This window comes from Equus przewalskii, unplaced genomic scaffold (assembly GCF_037783145.1).
Source record: "Equus przewalskii isolate Varuska unplaced genomic scaffold, EquPr2 ChrUn-13, whole genome shotgun sequence".
Classification (NCBI taxonomy): domain Eukaryota; kingdom Metazoa; phylum Chordata; class Mammalia; order Perissodactyla; family Equidae; genus Equus; species Equus przewalskii.
Genome location: NW_027228750.1, coordinates 1,328,526 through 1,342,665, shown reverse-complemented (window position 1 = coordinate 1,342,665; position 14,140 = coordinate 1,328,526). Strand labels below are relative to the sequence as shown.

At 41.9% G+C, this 14,140-nt stretch overlaps 1 protein-coding gene across 6 annotated transcripts in view; it reads right to left on the bottom strand.

Annotated features, from left to right (window-relative positions):
* TBX15 (T-box transcription factor 15) overlaps window positions 1-14,140 on the bottom strand; it is a 104,197-nt gene that overhangs the window by 50,604 nt on the left and 39,453 nt on the right. Inside the window, exon 1 of one of the 6 annotated variants that reach the window (XM_008516140.2) lies at window positions 8,032-8,403. The exons of 4 other annotated variants lie outside the window; for them this stretch is intronic. In XM_008516140.2, the coding sequence (XP_008514362.1) occupies window positions 8,032-8,086 (55 nt within the window). In that variant the 5' untranslated portion in view covers window positions 8,087-8,403. Of the gene's footprint in view, window positions 1-8,031; window positions 8,404-14,140 lie in introns of those variants that run through there. One more of the 6 variants, XM_070607736.1, reaches the window with a different exon arrangement.

Below are 14,140 nucleotides of genomic sequence, written 5' to 3'. Positions count from 1 at the left end.
TGAATGACCTGGAAAAATTTCTTGGCTATTAGATATCTCTTGTGAACAGTATTTTAACAAGGGAAGTTTTAGTAAATCAGGAACATAAATGATAATGTTACACATAACTAAGGAACTTAAAGGAGAAAACTTTAGGAAACTGTACTGAGCCAGCTACGAGTCCCTGCAGAACAGCATGGGACTCAGGGTCAAACCAACATAGCTATTACCATCCTTAAAAAAATCCCTAAAGGGGCTGGCCCCATGGCCGAGTGGTTAAGTTCGCGCGCTCCGCTGCAGGCGGCCCAGTGTTTCGTCGGTTCGAATCCTGGGCGCGGACATGGCACTGCTCGTCAGACCACGCTGAGGCAGCGTCCCACATGCCACAACTAGAGGAACCCACAACGAAGAATACACAACTATGTACCGGGGGGCTTTGGGGAGAAAAAGGAAAAAATAAAATCTTTAAAAAAAAAAATCCCTAGAAAAGAGATTCTAAGCATCAGTTCATAGTGTCACTCATTCTCTATCTCTGACCTATTTCATATGACGAAATGGATACTATACCACTAAGTTCCCACAGAAAGTTGAGTTTAGCTTACAGTGAGTTCAATTCTCAATTCATGCAAAATAGTAGCAATGATAAAATAGTTTCTTAATTTATGTTTTACACATTATCTAATATATCCTTCCATTTGATGAGGTAGACATGGCATATATTTTTATGTCCATTTTGTGGATGAGGACATTGAGAATAAGAAAAATTGAAAGAAGCAAGGCCTAGAATGTAGGTCTTCTCTATTTTGATCCAATGATCAGATCTCCCTAAGATCATACTAGGTTCATACGAGCAGCCAGCAATTCTGTAACAACCCTCAACTATTTTGACCATCCTTACAGCTGAAAGGGCTTAACATGTTTGATCTTGGCCAAGCCGCATAACTGTTCTGGTCCCTATTTTCCTTAATCTTTATAGCACAGCACATGCACATTTAATTAGGGGTGCTATAAAGTCCCTCTTAAGTCTAACGTTTAATGGATGGATTAGTAGTGCAGCTTAAAGACCACCAAGTCTAACAACAGCCCAACCGCAATAAGTTTATATGGTTGATATGTATAGAAAATGCCTGAATTATGTGTTCTTTCACTTAATATCAAAATTAGACATTATTCAAACATATTTCAGTCTTTCAAGTGATTTTCATCTCCACTTAACTAATAAGTTTGAGGAATCATTCATTACTACAATGAACAAAGCACGTTTTTCCTGGGGCTCTGCTCCTCACCAGGAGTGGGGTCTGGAAAAGTCACTTAATTTCACAGAGGCTCTGTTTCATTACATTTACTATTAGGGGCTGGGGGAAGATATCCTCCTGATGAAAAAATTATATTTATATCTTTATGATAAAAAGAGAATCTAATGATTCTGTTGTTAACAATGTTATTGACTTTGGACAGTGAGATGAATATGAGCTTACAAGAACCATCCCAAACAAAAAGTTAATGGTCAACAGCCATTGAGTGCTTATGAGGCATCTGGCACTCTGCTAAGACTTTACATGCATAACACCATTTAACAGAACAAATCTCAGAGTTATTACTATTTCCATTTTATACATTATTGACACCAAAATCCAGGCATTTGAGGCATCAAATACAGGCATTCAAAACTATATTTAATTCCATTTTTATTTCATCAAACATTTTTGCTTTGTATAGACCAGGTTATATATTAATGGACCAACACAGATAAAACAGGCTTTTGCTCTGAAGGAGCTCACAATCTGGTAGGAAGGACACACACACTGTTAAAGAAGACTGACTGTGATAGGTGCTCCCACAGATGAAGGATCAAAGTGTTAAGGAGCTTTGAAGAGCAAGCAAGTCAATGACGAGAGATCAAAATGATTTTACAAGGTGACATTTGAGAATGGACTTGAAATAAAAGTTCAATATGAGCAAGCAAAGAAATTACGGGGACAGAATTTAAGGTAATAGGAATAGCATGAGTAAGGACTTGTCATTTTTAGAGAATTACATACTGATATGGCAGAGTTTAAAACACACAAGGGAAGAGGGGAGGGAGGATAAGAGGCAGAGGTGGAGAGTCAAGTTCAACTCAACTAAACGACTGTTCAACATTGACGATGTGCCAGTCACTCTTCCAGATTCTCGGGGCATCATCAGGGAAAAAAGAAAACACCCTGGCCAAATGAAGTTTATATTCTGGGAGGAACTTGGGTGTCATAATATGGAGTGTAGATTTTATTTTATTTATACCAAAGTTTTCTTTTAAATGCAGGTGATAGTTTTGTCTTCCCTTCCAGAATATGAATTCCATAAGCTGAGTTTAATGCCTTGCCACATATCCTAAACGAATGATGTACAATAGCCTGGTTTGAATGCAGAGTCAGATAAGAGATGTGGAATTTCCTGAGATTAGATGCACAGTACTACTTCCATAAAACTTGACCTTAGCTGTCATATTTTACTCCCCAAAATAAAATAGCTTGAAACAATTAAAGGAGAAAGACCCAACCCAGATGATAATCAAACAATAGTTTTTTTTCCTCCCAATAACTGGGACAGGACTATAGTGAGTGGTACTTCCTATCTAATATTGGTAGGGCAGCCACTGCTTGGTCTAAGTCCCAAAATCTCTGAAACCAAGACTCTCACAGCCATCACAGGGCTCCCATTCACCCCAAGGCACACATCAGAAACCTATAACCCAGGGCAGCACTCTCTGTACCAGGCTCAAGTAAACTCCTATTCCCAGAGGACCTCTGCAGTGGAAATTGGTTCTGGGATGTCAGATTTTATCAGGTAGCTTCGCGAAACCTGGTGATGAAACTTCTCATTGAGTAATTCTAAATATGGCAGAAGCAGAGCATTTGGCACTGACCTGAGTACAGACTGGGCCCAAATTTGATACCCAGCCCAGAGCTTCAAGGGAGTGTACTATAACCCAGGCTGGATTAAACTAAAATTATGATAGCAAACACTCAGATGAGCCTGTTAGATGACTTTAGTAATGGAATGAAGTCTCTGAGTTCTCCATGCCCTCTGAGTTCTATTTGGGAAAAGGGGAGGTAACCTGAAGCCTGCAATTTCCATGCCAATAATCCAATTAAGGAGACTAAGAGCACATATCTCTCAGCTGCTTAAAGCACTCTCCACCTGACAACCAGCGCCTCTCTCAGTTATACACAGAGGCAAGGACCCAAAGTCATCGCTGAGATCTAAGCCTTTTAAACAGGCTTTGCAAAGAAGTGACAGCAATATTTTTTATGTCTATTTCTTGTTGATCAGACAAAGGCTCAATGTCATTAAATGTTCAGCCTCCTGTGCGCCAACATGCTTTGAAGGTGGAAGCAAAAACGGGAAGAGAAGTAACAGGCACTACACCAGATAGCTTATATACATTATCTCGTGCCGTTCTCACAGAAAACCCTCTGAAGTAGGCATTATCGTTACCATTGTACAAATGAGCAAACTGAGGCTTGGCAAGATTAAGAGGCTTTTCTCACATTATGTAACTAGGAGGTTTCAGAGCGGGATCTGAGTTAGTCTGACACTAAAGTTGATGCTCTTTCCGCTACATGCTGTTGCCCAGTTTTCAGATCTAGACCTGCAGAGCTGTGTGCTTCTACTCTGAACTTGGAAATGCAGAGCTAATGTTCAGGCTGTTCAGCTCCATGGAACTAAAAGATCAGCAGTTCTTTTGGGAGAGGAGAAAATTCAAACCAAGGTCAGAAGAGAATTTTTCTTCCTCGGTGGCAGGGCAGTTATATTAGGAATATTTTAGGTCTCTTCACGAACTTAACATTATTCAACAAGTACAAATGTAAAAGCCCCTCTTTTGTCGTATTTCACTTCCTGTCCCCAGTCCCCCCTGGGTAAAACATCCAAATGTGACAGATAGGTCACTGAAGATCACTGTCAATGTCAAATCACTCTTTGCTTTAGCCTAGACCATAAGCAAAACAACCTTAGAAGGTACTTGGAAGATGTTTGGACTTTGAGAAATGTATGACAGCTTTGAAAGACAAGAAAAGGCAGCTGAAGTCATTCCTACTTGTGCAGAATTTCATTTATTTAGGCTTAACCTGGGTCATAGTTCAGAGCACAGAAGTTTTTGATAGTCCTAAATGGATATCTATGCTAGAGGAGAATTCATCTGTTAATAATGTATGTGAAAACACTTTATAAACATTGAAGTATCAAATTAACATAGAAGATTGTATGCCAATGATTAAGTTAATCAGGGAGACCAGGAAAAAATAAGGACAAATACGGGTCCTAGATTTTCTAGAACAGTCCTAATTTCAAATATTTTATTTCATTTTCCCCATAAAATTAAAATTCTGGAGACCAAGTTTTGGTTCAGAAAATATTCCTTATGAAAGCACAGAAAATGCATAAATGGAATAATCAAAAGTTGGTCACCAGCCACATGGTTATATTCGATCTAAATACCTCTTGCACCAGAGCGCCTCCAAAAATTGATCATGATTGACTGGGTGGTCTTCAAGATTTACCAGTCAATTTTAGGCTAGCAGCTGTCAACAAGGCCTCTCCCTGAGGCTCTTGGCATTTTTTTCTGGGTGAAGTGACACAGTGCTCATCTCCAAGCCATTGCTCATTTGCTCTTTGCAACCACAACTACTTGCAACCTCCCAACACCCTCCCCCACTACCACAGGCATAGGACCACCAGACATCTGCCATGGTGGTCTTTTAATTTCCATGACATGAAAAGGAGGGCTTCTCTCAAAGGCCCTAGAAGAGCTGGTCCTATACTTTGTTGGAATATTCTCACTGAGCACCAATAAACAAACAAATTCATGTGAATGCACTAAAGAGGAAGAACTATGTAGCCAATTTCCAAGCAACAAGTGTAATTTAACTACGACTTCTGGAGACAGTGCCCTTGGAGGTAGCAATTTCAAACACGAAGGAGGTTAGACTTTTGAGGACAGCCAGGAACACACAACGTAATGCCCTTCAAATTGTACTCAGGACACCACCAGCTACACTAAGTTTAAAATCCACTAAACCTATCAAGCCAAACATAGAGAATTATCTTGTTTAATGAATATAAGAGCAACTATATAACAACCCCTCTAGTAATCTTCTGAATTCAGCCATTCAATCAATCATTTATTTATTCAGCAAATACTTATTGATTACCTAGCCTGTGCCTGGCGATGTGCTGGGTACTGTGAGGGCCACAAAATTGAATAAGATATGATCCATGTCCTCAGGATCTTACAAAATCACTTAGGAGACAGGAGAGGTCAATAAATAATTTAATAAAAGTAGCATAGTCAAAATCCAGTGTGGCACATAGCCTGCTGAGGATTGGAATTCAAAAGACCAAGTTTTAAAGTTCACTTCCTTTTTTTCCAACTGTCTATTCTTGAACAAGTCACTTAACCTCTTTAAGGTTTAGTTTTATCATTTGTAAAATGAGGAAATCATTAGCACCAACTTTGTGAAATTTTTATGAATCACTAACAAAGTATGTGTCTGTATACCTATGTAAATACTTTGTCCATAGTGAAACGAATATATGAATGCTAATTTTCATGTATTATTATCTAAGAAGAGTATCAACAAAATGCTATGAGTTTAGGTGTGAGAAGAACCTCTTCCAGCCCAGGGGTCTTTTCTGGACCTAATGAAGAGATGTTTGCGAGATAAAAAGGCAGGGATGGGGAAAATAGGAGAAAGATCTTCAGGAAAAGGGAATTTTATAGCAAGCCATGGCAGTAAAGTCTATGGAACAGCAAGTAACTCAGACCACATCTGTATTCTTCCTCTTGTATCCTCAGCACCTGGAACAGTGTCTGGCACCTATTATACACTCAATAAAATGTTGTTTTTCTTGAATGAATGAATGAATGAATGAAATGCTGAATGTTTAGCAAAGCAAGAGAAGAGATGTGGCTGGAGAAGACCTAGGAAGGTAAGCTGGAGCCAGATAAAGAATCTTAAATACTATTCTTCTGATCTTCTTCAGAAGACCAATATATCCCTAGCAATGAGGCGTGTTAATTGAATGCATGTTCTGAACGAAATCCAAAGAGGGTTACCTCCACCCAAAGTCTTAACCATTGGAACCCCACTAGCTTTTCCTTCCACGACTGTGAGTTGTGTTAAAACTGTTTGGCAAGGTCTGACCTGAAATCTTTCAGAGGTATCAAATGAGTTCAGTGAATTCAGTCACTTCTGTGAGTAGCAGTCATGATCATCTAGAAAATTCTCAAATACTAACTGTTCTCCACATGAACCCAAGAAGAGAAGATACATGCAGTCATGAAGATAAAATGGGGAAAGGAACAAGCCCTTCTACAAGTGCTGGGGCTGATGATGCTAGGAGGGTGGAGGGGAGGACAGCAGAGATGCCCTCTCCTTCAGGAACAGGATGACTCCACAGACAGCTCCTGCACCCTTCAGACTCCCACACAGCTAGTGTCCCTGCCTCTCCACAGTGAAGTAAGGTTTCCAGAAAAGCTGCCAGGAAGGGGAAAGAGCACAGTCCTCCTTGAGAATCACACAGACCCAGCTGTATGACTGTGGGCAAACAATTCAACCTGTCTGAGCCGGTTTCCTCATCTAAAACAACAGACATACTGATGGCTCTCAGTAAAGTTCCTGGCACACAGTGTTAAATGTTAGTTCCTTCCATCATTTGGAAGGGGAGCTGACCAGAAGGGTGAGATCTTTTCCCAATCACTTCCCCATCCATATCTGAGAGGGAGAAAGAAACTTTGTGTTCTTTCAAATGGAGAAAAGCAAACCCTAATAAAGAAAATTTAAAATGTAGAATAGGAAATGGTCACATGGTGAAGAAAATAATTCAGGGCCTAGAGCAAAAACTATCAAAATTTAATGGTGTTAGAAGGAGAAATGATGGAAAGGCAGAAGGAGGGAAAGCAAAGAAATAGCAAAAGTGGCAGCTAGTAAAGTCTGTTTGTGGGTGGGTTTACTTAAGTGATGCTCTCCTGGTCCATGATGGCTGCCACACTATTTGAGAAGGAAAATGACTAAAATCTGAAAGAAGAGAAAACAGGGCAGACCATTGGGAAAAGTTGTATGTTGGATCTTCAGTCAAGAAGTGGGGCCAGGGAAGCAAACTCTAGCCTTGAACAGAGAAGCAGAGAGCTCAGCCTTGACTGAAGAAGCAGCCCAAGGGCACTACTCCACAAGAGGTGGAGAAGACAGGAAAGCTCTGGGAAACTGCAGGGTCCCCTGACTCCGTATTGACAGCATTTTCAAGAGCATTCACCCTCTGACTCAGGATGAGGCAAAGACACACTGAGGAGGCAGAAAAGATCTAGAGCCTAAGGGAGCATCCCAGGAAGGAGGAGTGTAAGGTCTGAGAGTTGGGCATTAGAACCCTACTTGATGAGTGAGATCCTTGAGATTCAGCCAAGGTGCCCAGTGCCACCCTCCCAGAAGCTTCAGAGAAAAGAAAAGGACCCGGATCTCTCTTACTCCAAAGCTTGAACTCATCCACCATCCTACACCTTCAGAAACCCTAAAATCAATGCTTTGACAACAGAAAGGAACCCACTTTTGGGGTACAGAGCAAGCGCTGAGAGTTAAATGAATACCCTGGATTAATTTATAGCAGTGTCTTTACATTTACAACTCACCAACCTCAGCTTGAGATGCTTGCAAAACTTAGAATCCTACCCTCACAGCTCAAGTCCCCAGACCCCTCTAGGAAAAGCCCAGCTCCCGAATCTCTTTTGTCTTCTTTTTTTCTTCTAAAGCCCTCTCCATAAGAGAATGAGTTCCAAAGGACGCTAACCCCAGGATGGATTTTTGGTGATGGCCAAGAAGAAGAAGGTGGGGAAAAGTAAGGAATTGCCTAACACTGTCTTCTGTGTAAAGGCTGATTTGGGAATCCAAGAGTCAACATGTTATTCTGAACTCCATTCCTGACTCCTTGAGTCATCTTGCCCAGGTCACTTAATTCCATTCATTCCTTGGCTAACACCTTGGCTAAGGCATGCCTCTGTTTTTCCCCAGGCCTACCTACCTTGAAGGGTCAGAATGACCCTTGAAGAGACAGTGTCCTCCAAGTGTGTCAGCATTTCAGAAACTGACAGCTTCTAAAATAGCTGTGTGTTGTTGGGTGTCTGTTGCCTTCTGAAGGAGAGGTGGTGTCACCGAGGCAGCAGGATTTCCTTGCCAAAGTTGCTCCCACCCTCCTCCCTATAAGGCTCTGCACTGCCTTTCCCTGTCCTGGCCCAGGAAGACTCGAGCCCAGGAGCCGTGGCATTTAAGCACTGTCAGAGTTCCCACTTCAATCCTGGTAGTGGTGCCAGTTCAGCATCTGTCATGGTGACCCAGCCTGAACTGTATTTAGAAGCTTCGGACATGGCACTGTGTCCCAGCCCATCTCAGAGTGACAGGAGATTTCCTGAGCACCTGGGCTTGTGATTCAAGTGCTCCTCCTCCCAGGGAACGGGGGTCAAAATGACTTTCCTAATGATCTGTTTCCTTCTCAGGAGGGTACCCATCTGTTGGAGGCCTCTCTCAGAGACTGAGTCTCCATCAGCGCTATTATATAATGCTATTTTAAAAATCCATACGTCTTATAAAGCTTGCAAGACATGGCAGAGGAAAGAGAGAATAGCAGGGAATTTAACCAGAAAATACGGTTTAGTGTTCAGTTCACAGATTATTCTTAAAAGTTAAATTTTCCTGGAATTACATCCTGGGAGTGCTCAGAATCTACCAGATATTGCCAGTGAATAGAGAGAGCCTGCCTATGACTCTTGACTTCTAGAGGGACAGTGCATAATTCACTTCATCTTCTAGGCAGCCTCTATGCCAATCTTAAAAGTAGCCTACTAGACTCTAAAAAAAATTATAAGTTATTCCTGGTTAGTGGTAACAAAATAAAACCTCATTTATTTACACTTTAATATAATCTCCCCTGGAGAGGTAGACTGATAATCGTGTAACACTAATCAGGTGGGCTGTCAGTTTTGAGGGTTACTGCACAGAGACGGGGTCTAGGACATCAACTCTGCTAGACCACAGGAGAAAGAAAGGCTTTTTCCCAACTGACCCTCAACTTTCTGCCCCAGTGTCCCTGACCAGAGGCCTATGGAGACACCCTGTCATTTAAAAGGCATCAGTGTTTGGCCTCTCCCCATTTCTGGGCAGGGACCCAACACTCAGAGAATGTGGTTTTAGGATCATGGCATCTAATCCATTCAAGGATTATTTTCCCCCCTACTGCTCAGATGGGTGTGTTAATCATCACCTCCCTTTGTTCTGTAATAAATTCAGCCCCAGCTAATTCCAAGCCTCTATGCATCACTGGAGTTTAAAGATGGCGTTTTGACAGGTCAGATATTTAGAATCAATAGACCACCAACCAGTCAAAAATCTTAAGTAGTTTTAGGAACATGTGGAAGTAATTTTTTACAAGAATTCACAAGTCTGGAGGATGAGATCTTATCGATGGCGTGTGGGCTGTTGTATATATTAAAGTATTACTTTATACACCATATTCTTTATATACGATGTAATCAAAATGGATTTAACAGTAAAGGTAGATTTTCCTTATTATTACCAAATATTGCACATGCTATCACATACAAATTACAATGCAGTATACACCATATAGCACCTTTAAAAGAACCAATAAAAGACTAAGATAAAACTACGAGTGAATGTGCAATGACCACATATTTAAAATACAAATGTTATAGGCTAGGGAATTTCATAGAAATCATAATATTTTGTACTGGCTCTATAACTACATTTTAATTACAATCATGTCAACTGCATGCAGTGAATCTTTTTATAAAGGAAAAATTATTCCACAAAACATTAATTTCTAATGTTTTAAATGAAGAGGTTATTGATCTAAAGTCAATGGATGGGCTTTGGGGGTTTATAAGTAACCTAAAACTATAAGTCAAATTTGTAAGAACTTGCATTTTTCTGGGAAGAGAATGTGTGGTATTTATGGGGAAACTGTGACTTTAAAAGGACAAGGACTACTGGTTTGATATGTTTGCTTCAAGTGGGAAAAACACCGATTTTCCAAGTTCCGTTCTGCTGTAATGTAAAGTATTTCCCCTTAGCCAGATATTTCCAATGAGAGAAATATTCAAACGGATAAGACACAGAATACTAGTGGTGCACCTTAATAAAAATGCATTCTTTGTCTCCCTTACGAAGACAAAGTGGTTGTGTTTCTCTGTGAATGTTAAACGGTCACATGGGAACACCCAACTTTCTCTGTATGGTTCCTTATGTCCTATTTATCTTCATTTTAACCCCATATACATGTATGTATAAACGGTTGGGTTTTTAAAAACTATAATCCATATCAAATCATTTTTGGAAGTGGGGGATTATAAATTATCTTTAAGTGAATGAAAATGGGGCTTTTCTTTTGGCCTTGCTACTTTTGCTCTTTCTTACTGTCTTGCTCTCCCTCACGCTGGCTCTCAGAAAAACCTCAGTGGCACAAGATCCCCAGGCTTACCAGGCTGTTCCTCCTTATGTGTGTCAAAAACACAGCAAGTTTGCTATTGCAGGACACACAGTCCAGTCCCCTCACCAGAGATGTGCTGTCGGTCGGTGGTCCCCATACCTCAGAAGAAATCCTCCTGCCACCCCCACACCCTCCCCCGCCCCATGTCCTCTAGGGCAGTGCCTGTTATCTGGGAAAGCTGGACACAGCGAGTAGGTGATGCTGCCCGCGGCAGGGCTGCCAAGGCTTTCCTAAAGGCCACGGCACCTGAGCCGGCCTGCGAGAACATTTTGGTGAGCTCAGTTTGTTTGCTCCCGAGAACCTCCCTGCCCTCACAGTCTATTTTTACCACACCATGACGCTGAAGACTCTGCTGTCACTAAAGTGGGTGATAAATAGAGTAAACTCTCCATTATCTATCATTCTATGGTGAAAGGAACCCTGGATTCAGAATCAGAAGGCAGGAGTTTGAGCCCTGGTTCTGACTTTGACATGACCTTGAGGAAGCCCTTTAACCCTGCTGAGTTTCAGTTGAGGCATCTGGGGAAAGTGGACAAAGAATCCGACTACTCGCACAACTCAGAGTCCTCAGCAGGGTACAATAATGCAGATGAAAGCACTTTGCAGACTACAAAGTGCCTTGGAAATTAACTTATCAGCACTCCCTTTAACCATTTAACCCACAGAGATTTCTCCCTGTGCTCTAAACACTGTGGTAAATCCATACTGATTTTACAGCGCCGATAAAGAGAGGAAACTGAGACTCCGAAACCAAGTGGCAAAGTAAGAAACCTGCTTGCTGGGAGCCTGAGTCATCTCCTCACTCATCCACACCTCCCCCATCGTGCACGCTTAATTTACTCTTGCTGGGCAACCACCGCCTCATCTTTAAAATGGAGATGATAATCCCTGGCTCCTGTGAGGAAAAAAGATCTAGAAAAAATGACCTCCTCAGCAGCTTGTTCCATGACCTATGATTCCGCTAGATGTGACCAAGGTCACAGAGCACCTAATGGTGGAGTGGGGACTCACACTCAGGTTGGCTGACCAATGAACCCCATCATATCATTGCTGCCATCGCCTATGAACCACAGCACCTGCCCATCTCTCCAGTAACGACCCTGTGATACGACAAGATCCTGAATTATTCTTGAGAAATCACAGTACGATTAGTCCTTCCCAAGCTAAGTGCAGTTTACCATATTCTGGTTCTCTGGTGATCAAAGTATACAGCATCTTTTCACCGACCAAGCAAAATGGCTCATCCCCCTAATGAGGCAGGCAGATTCCCTCTTAAATGATCAGACTTCAGTCCACTCCAGAAGATCTGTTCTATCACATACTCCTCTACATGGAGATCACAAGGCTGTAGGATAGTAATGCTAGGCAAACTGCTTTGATCTTACCAGTGACAGGAGACTTTGGTCAATCCAATGGCAAAATGTTTTGTGCATAAGCCCATGGGATTCCCAGACCTGCAGAAGAGCTGGCCTTCTGCTCCCTTAGTGTGAAATGAAGGCCACTCCCAGTGAAATCTCAGGTTTTCCATAAAGTTACTCAGCTTCTCCAGCGTCAAACATTCCTGTCTCTTTTCTCCCTGGGCCTCAGTGTAGCTCTTCTCTCAAAGTCTACCTCACTCCTTTGGCCCCCAGAGTGGCTGTTGTGGCAGGACTCAACAGTGTTTACAACTTTCTTTAAAAGCTACAAGGAACGCCTAATGAAGGATGCTGCCATTGCTTCTCATTTCTTAAAAGGAACTTCTGGAGCACGCTGCTTGTTACCTCAGAGGAAGTGACTTCCCTTCCCTCCAGAAAGACCCTACCATGGTTTAGGTTGCAATTACACATCTGGATTCAGCTCTCACAAAACTATTTATCCCTGGAGATGAATGTTCTGCTAACTCAGTCCTTAGAAGAAAGAATGTGACATGTTTCTGATCATGCTCCTAACCTAAACTACCTGTGACAGATTTCCTTCTTTTTATTATTTACAATTTAATAGTGAGCCAATATCGTCCATGATAAAATACATCCTCTTAGGCAAGGGGGGGCAAATGAGTTTAAACATATGTCAACACTGGTCATTAGACTATGGCAGTTGAGAGGACAAAATTGGGGAGTATGAGGCCCAATCTAGGCTTAGAGGGAAGAGTACCAGATCAATTAGTGATGTCTGCCATGGGCAAAGGAGTAGGGGATAGCAGCCTGCATCTTACCTGTTAGCTATCATTTTCTTTACAAGGTATCTACTGAAATGCCACCATGCATGAATCACCATGTTGTCCCTCTTACCTGCTTTAAGGGAATAAAAGATATCATGTCATTGTTCATATTTTATGTCATTCTTTCCAAGTAGACCAGGTTTTCTGGAGGCCGTAGCTAGGCCACTAATCTCTCTTCTCTAGCAATAAGGTCATCATGTTAGCAAACTTCCTCTGCTCTGACACAGTTGTGGTTTTAATAGAGAATTAATGTCTTCATCAGTATCTGTGCTATTTCACACTTCATTTCCTTCCCCAACTCTTGGACGAAAACCATCTGGTCCTGGTGATTTACTTTGTGGGAGTTTCTTTCAAGTTAGTTCTCTTCTCTAGGGATGCCACGCAAGCATTTTCAGGGTTCCAGCTGGGGAGCACCCAGCCTTGAAACATCAGTGGGTGATCAAGTTATTCAAGAAAGCCAAAGGCCTTGGCAGGGACCTGACAGTGAAGCCCTAAGCCGAGGCCTTTGAGTCTGAGGGTAACAGGAGCAGCTGCTACGTTTTCTGCCTCTCAGTCAGCACTGGTTCAGTGGCTCAAGGTGGTCTCCATCACCAGGACCCTGAGAACTGGCAACAGATGAGAGGAAAGCACAGACGCTTTGAAACCATGATCCACAATTCAGGCTGGCTCCAGATCTCTCAGTAAGTTTCACAAAGTCTCCAAAGAACCTCAAGGCAGCAATGGTCTTAAACTTCTATGTGTCCTATAGTTGTAGCAACACCCAACCCAGATTCTCTAAGACTGTCCTAATTTCAAATAGTCCATTCTGTGGTCCTTGAAATACATTTGCATTTAAAATATATAAATAGGAGATAATAGCCTAATTTCTGGCTTGAAAAACCATCCCTTATCATAAGCACACACTAAAATACTTCACTTTTTAATTTGGCACATTCTAGCCACATGGCACAACCGGAAGGAATGAATAGGGAGGGTGAAGGAAGAAGTGTCATGACTTCAAAAGAATTTTAAAGGACTGCTCTTAGAGGACAGAAACAGAAAGTACCCCTCCACAGTCACTGTCACACAGCCTGGGGGTCTGGGCACCTGTGGCTTGTGAAGGAGAGATTCTTTTACTGATTTGAGGCCTGTGGCCTGATCAAGACAGGCCCATGTCTGACTTGTTCTCCACTGGAAGGGGATAAAGAAAGGATTGAGGATGAAGGACTCAAGATGAAGTTGGTTAATGCAGAGCAAAGACCTACCGGCATAAAGTGGACCTCTCTCTTCATGCATCCTTCGAGCAGAAGCCCATACGATGTGGTCTCATTTTTTACCGTAAACATAGTTTAAATGAGGACCGGAGTCATGTTGAACCATTGAAGTATCTGCCAATGGCAGCAGAAGAAAATATATAAGCACTTTCCCTCAGAGCAAATTCCAAACAGA